Here is a 22,229-nt window from a genome sequence, read left to right as displayed (position 1 = left end):
TTACACCTCTCCATTTTTTAAAACGCAGTGCTTTAAAAAAATCTCGACAGTATGAAATATCGTATAGTATCATAAAGTACTCCTTTTTAAAATAATATTTTAATTTAGGTTTTAAAAATCTAAAAATTTAATTAGTTTAGCAGTTTTTTAATGGTGAAGAACTTTGATTTCTTACTTCTTGGACAAACATTCAGTTGGGGTCCAACAAATTTTTTTTTACCACTGATAAATAAAAATCAAGAATTCATTATTTATTTATTAATTTTTAAATGATAAAAAAGATGAGATAGCAAAGATAAACTGGTCGGAAGTTACAGGTTCCCACCAAATCTAGAGATTAAAGTTTGAATACATTGAAAAAGGATTTATACTGCTAATTAATATGACATCATGTTCTACGTCTAAAAAGAAATTGGTATGGTAAAAATGGACGTTGATTCTTAAATGGAATCTCTTTACAACCCGTTAAATATTTGCATAAAAAATGTGTAACTTGTGAAACCTGGCTTTCTATGAATAATAAAAGAATGTTTTCCTCAATAATTAGACAAGTTTGTAAGCAAATTAAATACCTCAAGGACTCAAGGATATGATAGACTACAGAGTAGAAAAACAAATAAAACTGGAAAGCTATAAGTACAGTACAAAGTTATGTATTTAAAAACCAAAAGATAAAATCTACAAACATTTTAAAACATAAGCTTAGTAAACATATGTTAAGAAAAAATTAATATTAGAAAGGATAACCTCAGACAAATAATATGAAGATACAAAAACTACGCATGAAAAACCCTACACGACAAAATAAATGTGAGAGAGTAAGCTTAAAATAGTTGAGCTTACAAAGATATATTTAAAACAATAAAACATAATAAAATTATAACTTAACACCTCGATGTGACTAATCACTGAAATCTTACACTATTACTAACAGAAAACTTAAAATCATTGTTATACATATTCTAGTGTAACAAGTTTCTTCAGGTATCAGATGAAGGGCAGCATACCATTATATTAACGAGGAATGTGGTTTTTTTACTAAAACAATCGTGTGCTGCCCTCCTCCAGATACCTGGAGGACGAATGCATCTTTGACGTGTTTTGAATTAATTAATTCAGGCTCGTATATATCTTCCTCTTTACCAGTTCCTAACTGACCTTCCGAGCCCATGCCCCAGGCATAGAGTGTTCCTGAAAAAAATTGTCGAGATTAATTCGTTATCGTATATTGTAGACATTAATTTTTATTTCGCATACTATAATTAGACTTACCAGTATTTGTGACGGCAAACGACTGTGCAGTACCAGCTGCCACGTCAATGCACTTTAAGTTTTCCAGCTTGGGCACTGGCATCAGCTCCTGAGCATCCTCGCATAGGCTCCCAAGGCCTAATCTTCCGTATTCCTTACGCCCAATTGTATAAACTCGTCCTTTATCATTCACAGCAACAGTGTGATGCTGACCTGAGCTGATTTGCATCCATCTGTGTCTGCTGAATGTGTTCGAAACCTTAGGGTGTAAGGTTCTATCACATCCTGTGAGTCCTAAAATTAAATGGAAAATAAGTTATTCGAATCAGGTCAAACATTTATTTTAAAAATTTTCTTATAAAAACTAACATACCGATCTGGTTATAATTATTAAGTCCGCACACGTACAGGTCGCCATTCCCTGCTTCAGCAAACGTGGAAAAGCTTCCAGCCCAGATGTTTTTAATACTGATATTCTTTTTTATGTTAAAGTGGACTTTCTCTGGGGTGAGGAGTTGGTCCTTTCCTCGTCTTGTGTATCGATCCACTTTTCTTATGGAAACTCTGCCGAGCTGGCCCTGCTCAGCACATCCCAGTGTAAACACTGTCCCAGTGTTATCGAGTAGCACAAGATGGTCCGAACCAGATGATATTTTCAGAAATTTTTTATTTGGAAGTATGTTAGTCGGAGTCTCTTCTTTTTTTCTCGTCACCAGCCCTAATGTTCCATGCGAATCCTACAAAGTGAAATCATGTGACAATTGATTAAAATGCTTATTACTGCTACCTGAATTATTAGTTCTTAGTTTTTTTTCATTATAAATTAACAAGCTTTCTCTTACCCGAAATGCTCCCCAACAATAAACCCTCCCATCTTCAAGGAGAGCGGCACTATGGGAATCACCCGCGGTTACTTGTAAAGCCCGCGCAGGTAACTCTACAAATCCCGGGGTAGATTCTCCACACTCTGTAGTGTCTCTACCCAATGCCCCTTCGTCGTTGCAACCAAAAGTTGCAACGCGACCATCTTTGGTGAGGATTATGTTATGCATGCCTCCTCCAGCAATGGAAATTACATCTGTTAATTGCGAGACTTCCGTGAATCTTGTTTTTTCTAGGACTTCCTCTCCTAGTCCCAGCTGGCCAGTGTCCCCTTGGCCACATGTAAGTGTCGCACCACAAGTGCTCCCTTGTCGGCGAATCTCTTTAGCTACTGGATCTAAAAAATGTGAATTATCATTATCTGGGGAGTACTAGATTTTTGTTCGTCATTAATTTCACGGGACAGATTTATGGGCTTATAATGTTTGATTAACTTGTAACTTTTTACATTAGTTCGATCTAGAAAATTGTGTGAAAAACTGCATCTACGATATTATGGCAACCACAAAAAAATCCTGCGATATGGTTCAAAATGTGCAAAAAACTAGAATTCACGTACCCTCAATCTCCAATATTTCTTGCTTTTTTTTACAAGTCCTAGCCCGTTTTACGGGTATGGCTGACTTGTCTTGCGGTACTGAAGACTTTCGTTTAAGTGTGACTTTTTTTTTCGGTGGCACTGTTGAGAAATAGATAAACAAAGGGTTATTTATTTATACTTGAATGAATAATAAAGCAATAAAAGTAGCATATGTGTATGGTAATAGGTTTAAAAAATAAATTATCTAGTGAATACAGAAGTTTACACAATTGCGAAAGACCTTTCGAAGCTATGTCATTGAGCCAGTTGAACGATGACAATAAACTTATAACATAGTTTTTTAAAGAGCAACTGTAATCTACTCGTAATTTTTTATACTGATTGTAAGCTCTTTTAAGGCACAATACTGTCTTATATCAATGTAAGTGTGAAAAATACAAAAAACAATTACAATTTTGAAGAACGTGGGAGATTATCGTTGTTGAGTTGCGAATATAGGGTGAGTATAATTCCTTACCACATAATTTGTAAATATGTTTAAGTATTTGTTCGTCTAGACTTTTCGTTTCTTCTCATGTGTACAATAAAATTCGTTGTATGAATCGTAAAATAAAATTCCTTGTTAGAAAATCTGAATGAAAATTTAATATTCATGGCTCACCACATGCATTCTTTTTTTTCCCTCAAATAGATTGTATTCTCAACAATTTTAAAAAATTCTTGTTTTAAGTTATGTTAATTATTTTCAATCCGAGTGAAAATTACGGGATTAAATCAAGTAGAATTACACCTATGTGCTTGAATTTCTTGATAATTTCTTAGGCAAACGGTATTGCAAATATCCGAGTTTTTCGTATATCGTTTTTTTTTATTGTTCTTTAGAGTTATGCTTAAAGTTTATTTTATCTAAGAAAACCTTAAAAAGTAGAATAAATAGTTCCAACAGAACGTCATATAATTTAACAATTTTAAGGCACACAGGAATCATTTGAAAATTTGAAGCAAGTTGAGTACAAAGATTTGTAAAATTCCGTGTTATTTAATCAGTCACTAACAATTTATCTTGTGGTTGGTACTATTTATATTTTTATTCAACTAGCCAAAGTGATCACAGCATATGTAGGATAAAGAACTTAAGTGTAATATGTTGTAACAGGCACACTGATATGTAAGTATTGTATTACAATTGAAATCAGGTATTTACACCCAATGAGGTATTTTCACTACGTCATTTAAGATATCATGTATTATGTATATTATAAGTCATAGTGCACAAAAACTTTTGATTAGATATTGATAAAACCAATAAAACGTAAACTAGTCTTGGGTCTGGGTAGAATCCCGTGTGCGACAGGGTAATAGAGCACACAATAAGGTGAGTTTTTTTGTAATTTTTGGCTAGTACATTTGATATGTGTATGTTTAAATAGAAAAATCTAGGTTATTTCTTAACCTCCGAACGTGGTGCGTATACTATTTTTCTGTCTACCCTCACCAAAAGAGCTGATTACCTGTTTTGAAGCAGGTCAGGCATGAAGCACTTTCGGCGGGGGTGTGCAGAAAATATTTTTAAATTTCTTTGTGTTTTGATCGAAAGTATAACAGAAATTTTTATCAATAAAATTATATACCGGGTGTAGAATACGATAGTGCTGATTATTAATAAAAACTATGATTTGTAATTGATCTTTAAAAATATGGAGTCCTTTCACAATGCATACAGTTTTATAAGAAGCCGTATATAGGATGGCCCTACCGTCTGGAAACGTTAGAAAAAGTACGCTGTGGACATTTCTCTTTTACTTTTTTAGGATGTGGTTGTTCAGTGCCAATCCCTACATTTGTGCATCGTGAGGTAGAGCCTGAGCACAGAATAAACAGAGCATATCAAATTTATTTAAGTTTTTGTTTTTATTTTAAACGTCAACATTGGTTGAACTTTTCTATCTTAATTTTATGCTACAGCAGATATGTCATTTCTACGTAGTATCGATAACAGCTACGAGCAACCATCACCGTGTTGTGTAAGTACCTACTACTACATCTAATAAATTTTCGATTGTCTGCAAATGGCTAGACAATGTACACGAAATCTTGACAATTAATAATCTAAATTATACTACTTTTCACTTTTTGACTAATTTTCTTTAGGATTTTTTGGTATCCAGACATTTGTTACAATATGCAAGGTATTCTTCATGTACAACTTGATGAATAATGTATTATTTACTTTAAGACTATAGCTTATTTTCAGTAGATATTGTCACTTTTACGCTTTGAAATAATTAGTTCAAGAACAATAAAAATTGTAAGCCATAATGTTAAATAGAAATATCTTCTGAAGTACCTTGACTTTTCCTTAAGATAAAATAAGTAAATCTTCCATAAGAGATGGTTAGGGATTAAAATAAATTTGATATGTGTTCTCACATAAAAGCAGGAGACAGTAAAATGACGAAAACCATTGTTACATAACGAAGAAAGAAATGCTAAACTGAATATTGTTTTTTAGAGTTCGCTTTTTTGCTTACAAGTTATATAACTGTACCCTACATTTACACTAATCGGAGTGCTCAATCGGGCAAAACGATGGCAGCTGTTTACGGAAAAGGATGTTTCAGTAGATTTCAGTGAATTAAAGAAAAATGAGTTTAAATTAGAAGACAAAGACCCGATAGTACACCACTATTTCAAAAATATTGGTATAGTAAGGAAGTCATTTCTGGACGTTACATTAAAAGACGTAGAAAAAAAAACAATAATAACTGTTATCAACAAACAAACAAACAAAAAGTACTTCATATGGGTCAAGCTCTTACTTATTTACTCAAATTGTTCCTAAAGTAATTGAAATTTGAAAAATCAATCACATTCAATAGAAAGAAAAAGTTTTATTAGTAAATGATTGATTAAAACATGTGACATTGAAAAATATTTATAAAATAGAAAAAACCAAAAACTCTGTTATCAGATGTCTGGTCAATTAACGACTGTTATTACAGTGTCTTCTTCATTTTTTTAATAGACTTAACGTTTTTTGTAAACATTTTTACAGATGTAAATAACTCATACAAAGTATCTATTTTTTACGAGTAAGATTTCACATTTTCAATAGAATCCTAATACTAATGATTAATATGTTTAACGTACATATTCAAATGACTGGAAACTATTTATTAATAATGCATAATACTTATTCCAAGTCTTATACATTTAAAAATTATTACTTTAAATTTAGTAAAAAGGAATAATTTTAATCTGTGAAACTTAATTATCAAGTAAGACGTAGAAACATTTAGAAACTTTTTTTTTAAATCTTACATTAACATCGTAAAATTGACGTATTGCAGATTTCAAATAGTTTATGTATGTATGAAACTTGCAGTAATCACACTTTAATTCTAGATAAATCACCTCACAAAATTTCAAAACATTTTGCCAGACAATTTTTTCGAATTGAATCACAAAAAATTTTATCGTGGTCTCTATACGAGACTATTCATTCTTGATTACGTTTAATGGAATATCTTCCAAGTAATAATTTAATTAACATTACAAAACTAGGTACTAAAAAACTATTCTACTATGATCATAAGAGCAGGGAGAGAAAATGTAAAAGAAATATGATCAATGTTGTATGTGAACGTACGTATACGTAAATATCCTTTCAAAAATATAAAGTTGTGGTGTATAATATACCTTATTACTTTTGTACAAGAATATTTCCGTTTTTATAGATGTTGTAAAATAGTACGCCGTGTTTACATAGAATTAATGTGTTTACTGATTAGGAAAAAATTAAAAACTATAACAACTTTTTATACTCAAGTTCATAAAAAAGTATCGCTTGTAGTTGGAATCAATTGTTCATTTAATATGACGTTTAAAAATGAAAAAAAAATTAGTTTAAAATTTTTTTCAACAACATTTAAAATAAATTATATCTACAGTCTAATCATAGAATTCCGTCTTATCACACCAGGCTTGTAAAGCACATAATTTAATAAGTATAGTACGCTCTATTATAGTAACATACTATATTATGTTTCTGAAACATTGGATTTTTGAAAAATCTTTGTTTTAACCCGAACCTGAATTGACTACTTTTCGAAGCCAAATCTGAGTTAACTGCTTTTTCAACTCGGATTTTAAGTTGGCTTCTTCTTTATCAACTAGGAATTGTTTATAAAAAATACAGGTTACTTGAACAGTAGCAACTTCATCACCCAATATTTTTAAGTGAGATAGTTGTATGTCACGTAACCAGGTAATGCCGGTGTGATAAGCGATCTTTAAAATAATATTGGTATTTTTTGTATAAAGAGCTGGTCTTAAGTTTATTTTATTAATGCCATGATGTTTAAGAAATTTGAAAAATCGGCAGAGTTAAGTTTTTAAAAACAAGAAAGAAAATCGATGGGCGAAGTCTTCTTAGTATACGGTTACATGTATTGTGACCATCGGTCATATAACTACATAAAAATAGACTCATTTTTGTTTGTTTGTTACAATGTAAGTTTAAAATTAGGTGCTCATAAATATCAAGCGCACTCGCGCATTAAGTAGGTAATTTTCTGGGAGCTTGCTACGCAGCACATCCCGTACCGTCGCCCGCGCCGCAGTCACCAAGCCTAACGCTAGCACTACATGGGAGAATCACAATATGTGACTTGAAGCGACTACCTGTCTCTTTCTCTGGGACATCGGTATCATAAACAAGGACAGCGAAGATTCATATGCCGCCCTAAAACCAAGGTTTTATGTTGCAGCTAGAAGAGAGACCTGGCACTCTAACTTTGACTCCCTTGCTTAGAAGGCTACGAGGCCTCTCTTTCCAATTAAAGAACCAAATGATAATGCTGTCAAAAATTGAGAATAATTCTAATGAAGGACTAAATAATCATAATCAAGTAAACCTTTCACAAAATTCGGATTGTAAGATTGCAAAAGTTCTAAGGAATTTAGCATTGAAATACAATTCTCCACCCACTCAGATAGACTTTTATTAAGCGAATTAAATAGCTTTTACCTTTACTACCTCTTTCGCATAAGACCTTGCTTAAGAAAAAAGAAGCAAAGCAAAATAGAAATTTTCAAATTTGATATGTCAAACAAAAATGATATGTCACAAATGGCATACTATGGAATGACAAATCAACTAAAAAAAATCATCAAACCTCAGTTACATCTGAACAAAGCGGTAAAAATACAATTTAATATGGATGGATTGCTGTTATTCAAATCCAGTTCAAAAGAATTCTGACCTATTGTATGCAGAGTATCTATTTCCTATAGCTGTACAATAAAATTTCGGAAAACCTTAGTCAATTGGATCACATTTTTTAAAATTCACGGAAATATTATGCGATGAACTTACTAACTGAAATGAGATAAATAAAGCATTTTTAAGTTGTCATCATGTGTTTTGTCTGTTACCGTCCGGCTAGATCTTTAATTAAATGTATTAAAAACCATTGTGATTGTTCGAGTTGCGAGCACTGCATTGAAAGAGGTATTTACTATAAAAAAAAAGTTATAATTCCTTATTTAGAAAAACCCCTTAGGACAGATAAATAATTTCATGACAATCAGGACCGTTAAAATTGTATAGGTATTTCTCCATTGAAAACAATTTCTCAAGTCGACATGATTTACCATTTTGTCTTGGACTTCATGTATCTCTGTCGTATTGGAGTCACGAAAAAATTATTAGAAACTTGAGACTCGAGAAAAAAACAAACTAGATCGTGAAATATTATTAAGATTATCTGGCCACTTTTGTAATATTGGTAGCCCCAGGTACCTCGCGAATTCTAGAGAGCTACGTGTTCTTTAGGTGAACGAGGAACGTGGAATGCGTGTGAATTCAGATTTTCTTTTTATGTATTGTGGATCGGTTGTGTTAAAAGATCTCTTACCAATCGAGCTTTATAAAACTTTTTTATTATTACTTGTTTCAACTAGAATCTTCAACTGTCACGAATTGTATGACAAATACTTAAATCACGTAAGAATATATTCAAAAATTTTTGTTAAACCCATCGCTAAAATTTTTGGGCAAGAAGTTATAACTTTTAACATGTGCAGTTTGATGCTACTATAGCTGACGATGTCGAATACATAAATTTCCCGTTATCGGACATTTTAGCGTTTTGCTTCGAAAATAAATTAGAAAAATTTAAAAATGACATAAATAGTGCAAATAGACCATGGGCACAAGTAAGTATTAGTTTATAGCAGCATTTACAAAATATTTTTATAGACTCAAAAGCTTTTTAAATATTGCAGCACAAAAAATTCACCGATAACATAATAATCGAGCAGCTTAACTGTTTAATTTTTTTTTTATCACAAACAAGCCACTAGATAACGTTGGATTTACAAAAAAAAACAAATTATTAAAATCGAAAAAATTTACTTTACTAATAAACTAAAGAGTAATGATATATACCTGTCTGGAAAAACGTTTATGATAAAAGGCAGTGCTTTTTATTGTCCAGATTGTCCAACAAAATCTTCTATACTAAACAATTTTGAAGTGAAAGAGTCTGATGTGAATATTAATGATTTAAGTAATGATGAAGAGAAAATAAATGTAAAAAAAAATTCCAAAAATATTATTTGTAAATTAAGATGTTTGATCAAAAAAATTCGTCGGAATAAAACCTTGAATATGAAATTAAAAAATTCATGCAGAGATTTAAACATAAAATACGTTAAACCGACTTTAGATGTTAGAGCTATACATGGAATAGCACAAGCGATCTCATCGACACTGCGCTACACCTAAAATTAGCTATAAATATGATTCTTATGAATGTTTTAGAATTTCAAGAGTATCACTTAAGCAATTCTGATTGGGATTTCTTACAGGACTTAGTATCTTATTTATAATACTTTCAGCAGGCAACTGCGATAATTTCCAATCTGGTTTGGATAAGTTAGCTAAGCATTATCGCAAATGTAACTGGATGTATATTGTTTGTTTAATTTTGGAAACGTGTCATAAGTATAAGGGTTTCGATGAAACTGCGTGGAGTAAAAAGTTAAAAAAAGTAGCTTTACAAAAATCTGAAACCATTTACAAAAAAGACTATTATAATGTGTATACGAAAAATTTTATTCAAAATTATACTGCAACAAACGAACCGAAAAATAACTACTTAGATTTAAGGTCAGTGTACTCTGTTAAAATAGATAACAGTGAAATTAGAAAATCGAAATTAATAACTACTGTGACAGGCTCAGGGTTCCCGCGAAAAATCCTATGTTACAATAGTTAAAAGAAGTGAAACAAGAGTGAATTCCTATTTTATCAAAGATGGCCAGAGATTTTCTTGCCATTATGCCAAGTTCAGTTCCAGTTGAGCGGCTGTTTTATGCAGCCTCTGATCTTGTCACAGTAAAACGATGTTCTTTAAGCTATGTTTCTGTTCGAGTCATACGGTGTATCTCCTGGATAAAAAGCGAATTTAAACAAAAAATTAGCAAAGTACCGTTGTAGGAAACTAATAACAAAACTTAAATTTCTCCAATATAAAAATATATTTTGTCGTTACTTTAAAAATTTCAATAAATTATTAGGTGTAATAATATTTAATTTGATATCACAAATAATCCAGTCATCTAAATATAAGATGTTACTACATTTATAAGAATCGATGTTGCAATATATATGTCAGATCTAAAATATTTATGAAAATAAATGTATCTTTAAATTTGTGTTAGAACTACATTCTTTATTTATTTATTTACCGATACCTTTTATTTATCTTACTGTAGCGTACTTTTTTCATCTATTATAATTTTAATTTATAAAATATTAAAACTATGGATATTTTAAGACAAGATCAAGATTTTTTGAACGAGATCTTTTACAAGAAAAGACAATATCAAGATCACATGCACAAGAAAAACTCGAGAACAAGGCAAGACTTGATGTGTGAGTATTTGTCGATAACGATAATGAAATGCTAAAAATATCGTATTGTCTTGTCTTATGGCAGCCCTAAAAATTAAAAATGATAGATTAATTAGTTTACAAGCTGCCAAATGATCAAAAAGATTTTGTCATACCGTTTCTCCATTCAAATTTAGTAGAAATTTAGTGTATTTTTCATCATTGTAAGAAATGTGTATAAAACAAAGTTACTTTGTAAGTCATGTATATATATTTACCGAAAATTTGACCACCCACACGTTTTTTATGCAAGAAAAGTAAATACAAAAATTTTTTTTATAATTGAGTTATATTTTCCAATATAATTATTTAGAATTCATCTTTATATTGCATATTGTACGTCAAATAGTATAATTCATACTTGTTCAGTCATTTCTAATGATTGCATCTGATGAAAAAAGCCATGTTCTACTGTCAGTCAAGAAATTATGCCCAAGTATTGTAAACAGTCAGATGTCATGTAATTTTGAATATTAGAAACATTACACGAGAAACATATTTATTGTGCAGTAATTTAGACGATCATTTATTTATTGAATAACTTAAAGACGTGTGTAACATTTGCAAAGACACGTTTGTCATGACAACATGATACAAAACTTAACCACTGTCATACCAAGAAAAAGTTACGATTTTTTGGTTATTTTTTTTCTTTGATGAACCTAACTAAATTAAGGTGGCTTGGGCGATTTATCAGGTTGATCAAAACCTCCGAAATTCTGAAATTATATCAATAAAGTATACCAAATTCATTTGCGATAAGAAAATACTGGGGTTAACAACTTAATTTTTTCGCAAATCACTTCTAAAAATTCACCAATTTAACATCTACTTTTATGGACAGTGGTCACAAAATCAACTATATCTGCGAAAATCTTTGATTAATCTCAAAAATTAAAAATGGTTCTTGTGTATTTTTTTACAAAGAATCTATTGAATTCTTTAAAATATAGGGTCATGGACTTAACTTGAAAAAAAATCAGAAGAAAAGTATTAAATATTAATCTAGCTTGATTTGCAACTTCTCCAAATTTACACAATTATGATTTCACGGTACTGTTACGTAGAATAAAGGAGCTGGTAAGGAAGTGCGTCACGAAAAGAACTCAACTCGTTGGTCAATTATTTATTAGCTTCTTGAAGGCAGAGGCGTGTGTGTTTCGCGCGGTGTTTTCTACTTATCGTTCGGTCTCTTGCCTAAAAGACGCTCGAGTGCCCCGATTCGTGTCTCGCAGGGCCTTATATAAGCTCGTTCCCCGTATTGGTATCCTTTACTAGCGTTGGCTTGTTGTTACTAGGGTGAATCAGTCTGATATGCCCAGCATATGGTACGTGACAGTACTTTTCTGGGAATTTCTTGATCTTGTACTTTGGTTTTAAAATTTTTTAAATTTTATCTTCTAAAGTAAAAGGACTTTAAAGAAAGTATTAAGATAAAACTGTAGGATTAAAGTTTGTGAGCAAATCAAAAACTTTGTTGCGACTACTACAGCAAAATAAACTCCACTATATGCGATAAATGATTAGTCACAGTTGTTCTGATACTAATAAAACTAAAAAGTTGATTTAAAATGTGGAAGTACTAAATACTCGTTCTGAAAAATTGTTGTCCTTGTTTCTTTGTAAAACCTCATAGAATAGAATCAAACGATCATAATGTACTGTACGGGTAAGTCCAGAATCATGCGATACAATCTTACAAACGTTAGTTACGTACATATCGTCGGTTGTGTACATAAGCCACATAAACGGGCTTTTTGTAAGACATTTTACATTTTTCTAACGTAATGCCGTTTAACATTTCATAATTTAATGTAAACGATATTTATTCACACGTTAATGAAATATAGTTAAGCCTTTATATGATAAAAATTAATATGAAAAGTATTTTTTATGCTGTGTGCAACACAAATATCGTGAATAAGATTTTTTCTTACATGGGTGGTGTGGATATTGAGTATATATAGTTTTTTTTTTTTTTTATATTATAGTGCTCTACGTCCGGCTCCTTCAATAAGGGCACTACTATGGGCACTTAGCACTTTGGAGAAGGAAGGGAAGAGGGATGGGAGGCCTGCCATTACTGGGAGGGGGGTAGGGGGAAATTAGGCAATTATGCTGCGAGGAGGTCGCCTAAACCCTCCTCAAGGAGCATTGCGTGGTGAAAAAGCACATATGAAGAATCACAGAGGTACTTGCCCGATAAGTCGCACTGGCCGGGAATCGAACCACGGTCTCCCGCGTGTCAATCCACGACCTAGCCGACTGAGCCACCGCGCGCTCAGTATACATAGTTAATTCTGCCCTTGGGTAAAACGTACTGCTCAACCGTATAAAACTAAGAAGTAAACATGTAGAGTAAATTTGCCCTGCTTATTGTATAAATTGTCTTCTGAGTATTAAATCCCCTTATAAATTCTTTTAACTTTCATATTTAACTCCAAACTTGTGTAAAATAATAAATAATAAATAATAAAATAATAAATGTTTTGTTTACCACCACTGTTACCATTATTATTTAATTCACTTTCAAAATTTCCACGTTTCGTTTAATTTTTTTTTTTAATTTGGAGAAACTTTTTATTTCTTTTTCTGTTGGAAGAACTCATTTATTCTCATTTTCTCTCATTCTGAACTTAATTTAGGAAAAGTCCTATAAATTATTAAAGTATTTTGTTTTTTTAATTTCTTTAATATTTTGATTAAGTGCTTATAAAATTTGTTTTATAAATTATTATAGTTGAAAATTCAAATTTATAGGTACAGATTTAATACTTAATTATCGTTAAAACGCATACAGATATTAGATATTTATCAACAGCAAAAGGGCTATAAACATTAAACAATCGTCTTAGGCCCTTAGGATTAGGTGCGTAATTGCGCAAGTCAAACGCGCAGTTTTACCGAGACGTAAGCCAAAAACACCTCCGGAGCCACATTTATTCTAAGTCATCCTAGCGCTGCACACAAAAACTGTTCTAGTAGGTTAAGGAAGCTCAGGAGTATCATTCAAAGGGGTGAGGAAGAAGAGCACCCTGCCAGCGCAGCTTGGCCCCCTTTACCAAGTACTCCCTTTTGCATCCAACATACTCAATGTTTTACGTATGTTTAATGTTTGCACTACCAATCTGTGGGAGTGCCTTGTAATTTTTTTAAAGCAAATAGTGTAACCATTCATGAATTGTCTATTTTTAGTATAAAAAAAATTTTTAACTTAGTATTAGGGTGACCTGATTTGGTCAAATAGTGTTTGTGTGGAAGGATGTGTGAGCGTCATCGAGTTTTTTTATTAACTCAAGTAATTTTGATCTAAATTAGTTGCAATCTTATTCGTTACTTCGATTTGAATGCCTAAGCTAATGGTTTAGGTTTAGGTTTAGATCAGTTTCATTAAAAGAAAACTTTTAAATAATTTTTAGTGCAGAGCTCCGAGACAAAAAAACAGTCTTTTGGCGATAACTTTTTTCACATTCATTTTACACGTTTGCGTTCAAACATGAAGATGTAGATTTCGTTGTAATACAACTTTTTTGTATCATGCACTTTGCTGAAAATTGCAGTGTGGATACTTTATACAATAAAATATACATCAAAACAACGAAAATAACGTTTTCGCCCTTTTACAGAATAAATTCAAATTCTACAACAAAATGTCAAGTACAAAAGTTGTAGGACTCATGAAAATAATCTTTTTTTCTGCAGTAAGTGTTTTCTTAAGTGCCGTATTAACGAGTGAATCGATGGACATCGTTTTAAAAAAGTCAAAAAACCATTTTACACCATGTAACTTTCCAACAGCACATTTTTAGATCAAGTATTTAACATGAAAATTGTAGATCTTCTTGAAATACAATTTTTTGTTCTGAACAATTTCACTTATAATATTGTTATAAAGATACTTAATATCAAAAAACTTTTAAAATGGCTGTAAAAGCAATTTTTAGTTTGAATTTAAAGTTAGTATTTTGATACTAATACTCAGTTTGATATGATAATAAACTAATACTCAATAGGATTTTGTTATTAAAATGAATTTTTTTGCTTTGGTACCTTTAGGATTCGTCATGCTTTACATGTAAGACACAGTGTTTTGCATAAATATAGCCACTTGTTTTTTATTTATCCTAAACGCTGTAGATCTCCTCGTTAGTAGGTATGGTGTAATGTTACCGTGACATCTGACAATAAGGAAAACAGTGTCCGGCTCTACGGTGTAAACGTACCGTGCCGTCGGACAGTTAGAATTAACAATACCTTGAATTATTTTTCCTCGAGTAAACAAATTCATATCACATAAACAAACGATTTAATATGGTAAACCGTAGTCACAGTAAGTGACACTATGACAACCACAAGAACAAAGACAAAACTAGCATGGAACAAAAAATCGTAAAGTTCAATTTAATTTCAAGAAAAACTGTTGCTAATGACGAAACAAAGAACTTATTCTCTGTTGACGATTATGTTTTTTATAGTGTAAAGGTTACGCTAGGAACAGTATATATTATTTTTTGAACCTCCTTAGCAAGACATATCACGTTAGAGATTAAAAGTAATTGGGTTAATTCAATGGAATCAATATGGTTAAGTTAACTCGTCCATAGTAAAAAATCAACAATTACACGATGTGTATGAAAAAAAAAAAACTAATCCAGATGGAGAAAAATAATCAGAGAAAAAATAACTGTCCTATTAACTAAATAAGATGGAAATAAATAATGGATTATTGCGTAATCTAGCATGGTACGGAGTAACGCTGTACTTAATTTCATTGCAACAACAAAATAGAAAGTCGTACAGTGTTTTAAGTGTCATCATTGAAAAGTATAACATTTCGACCTCACTATGGTAAAGTTCCACGTCTAAATGTCAGTATAAAAAGCCACAGTGATTTTTTTTGTAAACCGTCACTTTATTTGTATTGTTTGTAGGGCACTTTCTTATTAAATTTGCGGAGAAGTTCTAGCTATGCAATACAATTTTAATCAATACTCAAATATTTAAATAAATTATTTCGTTATTAATAAAGCCTAAAACCGTATTCATAGTGAAATAAACGGTTATTTTTAAAAAAACATAATTTTTTCTGATTATCAAAATATATGATCATTTGACTGTGTAAATTTAATGACAGTCATTGGAGATCGCCTAAAAAACTTGTATAAACAATCTAACTTTTTGCCTTTTTTTAATTGCAGATTGAATTGTTTATGAAGTATTGGGCGGATGGGTTTGATTTTTGAAATGCTATTTTTATATGTTTAGAGTAACATTTGTAAAGTTTGGTCATCCTAACTAACTTGCAACAGTAGATATTTAATAAAAAATATTTCGCAGAATTTCGTGTTATTATTTAATTTGCAACTTATTTATTGGTTGTAGCGTATCCTTTATTTTTTAAAATTTAGAGACCTAAGTAGGCTACAACTTTTAGATAAAACGTTTTTTTGTACGACCCATAATTTTTTGAATGTTTAATGAAAAGTAAAGAAAGTCCGATTTCAGGCTCTGAATTGTTCATAACTAATTTGACTTCCAGCTCTTTCGTTTCAAATAATATATATTACTTAAAACACTATTACGATGAGATGAAAAAAAGAAAAACGTTAGGACTTTTCGGTCTGAATGAACCTCCTAACATTTAATTGTACTGGTCTATGAAGTTGTGAAATGATGCCACTATTTAAATTATTACTAATTTAATCTGAAAATTATTTTAGGACAAAGGTATTTTGTATGCTATATTTTTGATAAAGTAGGCAATTACAAAAGAATAGCTTCATGCATTAGTAATTTTTAAATTGCTGTATTTCTTAGGAAGTAATTATTAGTTCCATCTTAAAGATCGAATGCCACATAACTGAAACATTTTTATTCGTTCTATAATTGGACGACAATTATGAAGAGCTGGGGAATTTGAAAACGAGTTTAAAAAAATATAGTTTCAAAAGCTAATATTTAAAATAATTAAAATTTTTTTCATCATACTGCGCTGAAAGTAGGAACTTTTGTCCCACTTCGCGGAACGAAAATCCCGTCTCTCGGCGCAGGATTGATGAAAAATCGTATACTTACAACCCACCCACGGGAGGAAACAAAGAATTCCTTAGATCGCATGATTATCGCCCTCGGCTTCGTCTCGGGCGTCAATTGCCTGCAATCTGAGACATTCTTTGTTTTTACTCCCTAGGTGAGTAATATACTAATAATGTAAGATAACTAATTAATTAATAACTATGGATTTACATACAGCATATGGTTATTGGAAAGAATTATTTCAAGTATCGATTTTGTTAAATCAGAGTAATAATTAACTTAAAAAATTAGTTAGCGTTGTTAAAATTATCTGGAGCTGGGTACTATTTGATTTGTTCGCACTCTTAAATTCAACTGTCATTTTTGGAATTACTATATTACTTTATAAAAATAAGATCCTTAAGTGTTTAGTATGGTATCTAAAATTAGGAAATTGTTGATACAATCATCAGTTTGAAGAAAGAATCAGAATAATAGATAAAAAAAAATAATTCTTTTTAATTTTGACATGATACAAAATGCAGAAAAGTTACTTTGTTCGGTTGTACGTTAAAATTAGGTTAAAGAAAAATAAAGGGCGCAAGTGCTTCTGACATAACTTTGAACGATTTCTAAAAATATATCTAGCATACATTAAAGAACTGTAAACATCACGAAGTAGCTGGTAGTATAATGTTAATGCGTGGAAAATGTACTGGTGTAAGTTACTCTTGTAGAATAATTATAGTAGGTACACCATTGCTCTATAGTGCAGACTTTGACTACATCCAGTACTTTTTAATATGAATAGTATATCACTTATAAAAATAAATATGAAGAAATGCTATTTTCCTAAAAGTATAAGTGACATAATTACTTTTAATTAATATTTTGGGAAAAGCGATATCATGTTGTCTCGTTATCTGTTTCAACTGACGATTAATTCATACTTAACTAAACAAAGCATTGCTAAGTGCAGTCTCGAAAACACATCAATTTTGAAAAACAGATTAGTAAAATTAAAAAAAAATCTTATCCTTGCACAAGTTTCACAAGTATAATATTCTGTTTTCAGACGTTGGTAATTTGAAAAAATCATCTTTTAATTAAAGGTTTTTTTTGAAACACTCATTACGAATGTGCTAAATTTTTATTTTGTGTTGAGCAACAACGTGACGATATGTGCTTTTACATTCTCCCTTACAGCAATCTTCTTGAAACATTGTAAAAAATTTCAATTTTTTCGAAATAATTTTTTAAAAACTCTCATATCAAACTGACTTACTACTGTACTACGTTCTCTAGGAGCTCTTAAAATAAATCATAGTTAGCGAAGTTCACTAACATAGTATCCACCAACAGCTTATCTATATATTTGAATCCCATATTTGATAGAAATAATACTAAAGCTAAAGGCACTTTTTAATGCAACTTACTCTAGAAAATTATGATCCATAAGACACAGACACATACTGACTCATAGTTTCGCTGGTATTACGTAATTTTTGTGTATAACAAAGCTTTTTCTATGAAAAAGCAAAATGAAATGGTAGTTTTTGTACCTGGTGGCACATATCGCCAGCCCTGAGGGACTCCTTGTGATTGCTTTTATTGATGCTCACCAGGTGCGAAAGCCTATTTTTTCTATTGAGGGCGCACTTTACGTCCGAATGTTAAAGAAAAAAAAACCCCTAAGGTACTAAAAGGTATTTATTTGTACAGTGACTTGATAACAGTAACTTGATAATTTATTCAAGTGTGAATCTTCTAACACTGATATAAATTTTGTTTTTAAATTATTCAATTTTAGACACTAACAAATTATTAAATATTTAGAAGCATATTCTTCAGATACCAACCAATGATAAAACATTTAGAAATTTAGGACTATTGAAAATACGCAAAAGACTTTTGTTCAATAAAGTTAGAACATCAACTTAATTAAATATTATAATAACCTGTACTTACCATCAGTCTGCATAAAAACTCGTTTTACGGCTCTGGTTTTATCCTGCAATTCGACATTAGCGGGTCGTTTTCTTCCAACTTTTTTTTCCGGCTGCACTGTAAATCAAAACAAAAAATACAGGATCATTTAATAATAATTAAGTTTATAAAGGAAAGAAAAAAGGCATATATGCATTACTAATAGTTAATGAAATGAAAAAACTGGCTTACACTTACTCTTCAAAGATGCCTTTTGAAGTTTCAAAGTTGAGCTGCGAATACACTTCTAAGTAGTTCAAATAAATTTTAGTTGCTCTGAGCGAGGCAGTACTAACACTGAAGTCCAAAGCTGGTCTCTTGCCACAGTAATGCCACGTGGGGTGGAGTCAAGTTAAAATTTGTCGTGAGTGTGAGAAAAATAACACGACATCACTGTCTCAATTCACCACGTCATTGTTCGTTGTTAATAGGTGATTGGTCGCCTATGAGCAGCCAAATGAAATTTCATCACCTGACTACAGCAAACAAATTGGTGGCTTTGTCAGGTGAGTGATGTAGTTACTAAAAAATTTCTGTTTGGGGAAAAGCGATATCATGTTATTTGTTTCACCCGACGATTATTTAACACTTAACTAGACAAAGCATTGCTGAATGCAGCCTCGAAAACACGATACGACTATAGCTTTAGTATATATGGCTGTAGACTTTCACAAGCTTCTAAATGAATTTGTTATCATCAACCGTTACACTGATAATATGGTTTTCTTGGTAATCCTCTTGGGAAATTTTTTTGTCAGTGTGTGAACGCCTGTATAAACTTAAAGTAAAGACATTAAGGGCTTTTCATGATTGTAGCCAGACTTTGCATTTTTTCCTTCATTAGTTATACAAATATTAAAATTTTGATTCTTAATATGGGTGTAAAATTCTCTATAATTAAACAGTGGGTTTTGCAAAACTACTTCTAGTAACCCAAGCTGTCTTTTATGTTCTTGATCTTGTATAACACAAATGGTAATAATCATAAGCATTTGTCCAGTTGTTTTCCCTACATACTGTTTTTTAACTCTATAATACAAAAACATGAATAATTTATTAGAAAAATACTACATTCTTGTACGCTACTGGATAGTACTCATATTTTTATTCCCTATAATTTGTTATTATATGGACGATCATTTTTATGAAAAACCAAAATAAAAGGTATTTTTATACATATACTTTTCAATCACTATCGGCGATCTTATGGCATCAATATGTTCATTATGATTTGCAATATAAAAAATATGTGATAGAAATGTGCAAAAAATTTATATTTATCTAAGTATTAATCTTCTGACAGTGATACAAATTTTGTATTTAAACTGACCCTACCTGGCTACGAGACTACCTATTTTTCCTTCACTTTGCTGTATATTCTGGACCAACGCGAAAAAGTTGGACGTATACAAAAAGGAAATTCATTTTAAGCAATATTTTATACTGTCATATTTCAGTTTCTATCTGACCCCTTACTTAAGTACTGATTTCGAACATCTACATAGATTTTGATTTAATTTAATTTGCATTGTAAACAAAAAATGTCTAAGGTAACTAAGTAGATCTTGTACTAGGTGATAAATGTCCTGAAACCTGAAAGACACTGTGAATTAGGGCTCAAAGAACTGCTTATAGACTTGCACGTTTGCCCTGGTTAGAGTGTATGAGATGCAAACTCAACTTTTACTACTGAGGACCCAGTTTAAGTGTAAAGGTGAAAAACGATCGTTGAATATCAAAAAAATAACTTTTTATACTAATTTAATTATATACAGGCTGTAAAACAACTCGAAACAAATTTTTCTATTCAGGAATTTTAAAGTGGGATGAAATCCTATACAAATGTCAGGTTGTGTCAATTTTAACTAAATTATAGTACATTAGATTGAAAAAAAAGATTCAGAAGTAAAATTTTGTTCTTAAAATAACGAATCATGTCAGTAATAAGTGCATTACACTTCTTACCTGGTTCTAGTAACCTGAAACTTTCAACCAGTTTATCTTTGTCATCTTATCTCCTTCAATATTTATTAAAAATAAATGAATAATGAATTTTTCATATTTTTCTGTATGATGGGAAAAAAAATGTGTTTGATCCAAATAAATTGTTCGTTCAAGAAGTAAAGACCCCATTTGTTTCGTCTATTAGAAATTTCAATGTTGTCATTACTTGTTGCATGTAAAAATGGTGAATATATGTTTGGGGTGTCCACTAAAGCGTCAGCATTAATATCTGGTTCCGCTTGTGACAGAGAGTACTTTTTCACGACATGCATTAATGGTATCACTTGTTTTAAATTTGGAAAAAATTGAGTGGTTTGATGAAATGTCATTTAAATTGTCCTTGATTTTTTCGTACAAGAAAAAACAATGTTTTCGAAGGAAGGAATAACAAGTTAATTTTAAAGCTAAGAAATATCAATTTATAGCATCTATCAGAATCGCAACAAATATATGTTGTAAATAAAATTAGTGTGAAATCCAACCTTTTTTAATTAGGTTTTAATAATATCATGAGTTAAATTACGTGTTCCACTATCCAGTGAAATTTGAACGTATCATTTTTTGAATATAAATATAAAATTCTCTTTAAGAAACAAAAAAGTTTTGATAAATAATTATAAAACAAACTTGTTTTTTTCGCTACGACAAAATAGACCAAAACTTGAGGAATTTTCATGTGCACCGTCTACCACCTCTGGGTGGTGGGCGTTGATTCTAATATTAACTAGTAACCCCTTTTCCAATGTTTTATTTACCCTACAAATAAATCTATGATCCTGGTCTCATTTTTCTTAACTAATATTTAACATCAAACCCTTTTTACGTTTTTTATTAATCCTAACGCATCCTTAACTAGTAGTGCACCTACCAGACACCCATGTAGCTGACATCGAGGTGGTCTCTGAGGCCAGCAGTTAAGCGTGAGAAGTAATTTAAGCCTAAAATAACTCTGAAAAAAAATTTTTAATGGGCAAGTTAACCCTTGACCAAGATTTGAATCAACAGTCTACTAATGCGCCCGAACCTATGAGAACTTGGACTTCCATTTTGACCAACCGAGCTAAGACTAAAATAAAATACATTATTAAATAAAATACATTATAAAATATCGGTTTCTGGCAAAGTGTGACGCAATAGTAGTTTTTCTACGAGTTCGAAAAGTCTTTGCTTGCGAACCGAGAGGTTTGCGGCCCGAGCCGAAGGTGAGGTATGTAACGAGGTTTGTAAAGAAGACTTTTCGAACGAGTATCGGAAAACTGCTTTTTTGCCCGAGGAAGTACCAGCCTCCCAAAACCACCCGAGGGCGGAATAGTACTTTTCCGTCCGTGGGCACAAACCTAATCTGCAGGGTATGAAGACCAATTACCAAAATTAAAAAGTTAAAATAACTGCTATAATGATTGAGGAGGTATTGGCAAAAATTAGAAAATGTTAAATAACGCTGAAAAAAAATCAAGTTCTTTTTAAGAACATTATATGTTGAACTTTTTCGATATTTTTTTCAAGACAGTAAAAAAATTAAAAAAATTTTCTTAACCTTTTACACCACTAAAAAGATTTTAAATTATCAGCTGAGTAGCACTTTTTTCT

General features: G+C 31.2%; 1 protein-coding gene across 1 annotated transcript; it reads right to left on the bottom strand.

The window, feature by feature from the left end:
• Window positions 1–975: 975 nt before the first annotated feature.
• On the bottom strand, window positions 976–2,444 carry LOC111643281 (regulator of chromosome condensation-like). The gene is made up of 4 exons (XM_089596063.1): window positions 2,094–2,444; window positions 1,625–1,988; window positions 1,273–1,545; window positions 976–1,191 (listed from the first exon to the last, which is right to left on the bottom strand). Exons 1-4 carry the CDS (start codon window positions 2,301–2,303, stop codon window positions 1,010–1,012), a joined length of 1,029 nt encoding a protein of 342 aa, XP_089452189.1. The 5' UTR covers window positions 2,304–2,444; the 3' UTR covers window positions 976–1,009.
• Window positions 2,445–22,229: the final 19,785 nt, after the last annotated feature.

The sequence above is a fragment of the Copidosoma floridanum genome, unplaced genomic scaffold (assembly GCF_036245765.1).
Source record: "Copidosoma floridanum isolate Cflo_tuat_1 unplaced genomic scaffold, Cflo_Japanese_pri ptg000029l, whole genome shotgun sequence".
NCBI lineage: Eukaryota > Metazoa > Arthropoda > Insecta > Hymenoptera > Encyrtidae > Copidosoma > Copidosoma floridanum.
The sequence above is the reverse complement of the archived record's forward strand: the minus strand, read 5'-3'. Positions and strand labels throughout refer to the sequence as shown.

Excerpts from the sequence above, each read along its gene's own strand:
- LOC111643281 (XM_089596063.1), bottom strand. The coding sequence starts at position 2,303 with ATGCATAACATAATCCTCACCAAAGATGGTCGCGTTGCAACTTTTGGT. Across the intron at positions 1,989-2,093 it reads ATTGTTGGGGAGCATTTCGG|GATTCGCATGGAACATTAGG; the intron begins GTAAGAGAAAGC and ends TTCACTTTGTAG. Across the intron at positions 1,192-1,272 it reads GTTTGCCGTCACAAATACTG|GAACACTCTATGCCTGGGGC; the intron begins GTAAGTCTAATT and ends AATTTTTTTCAG.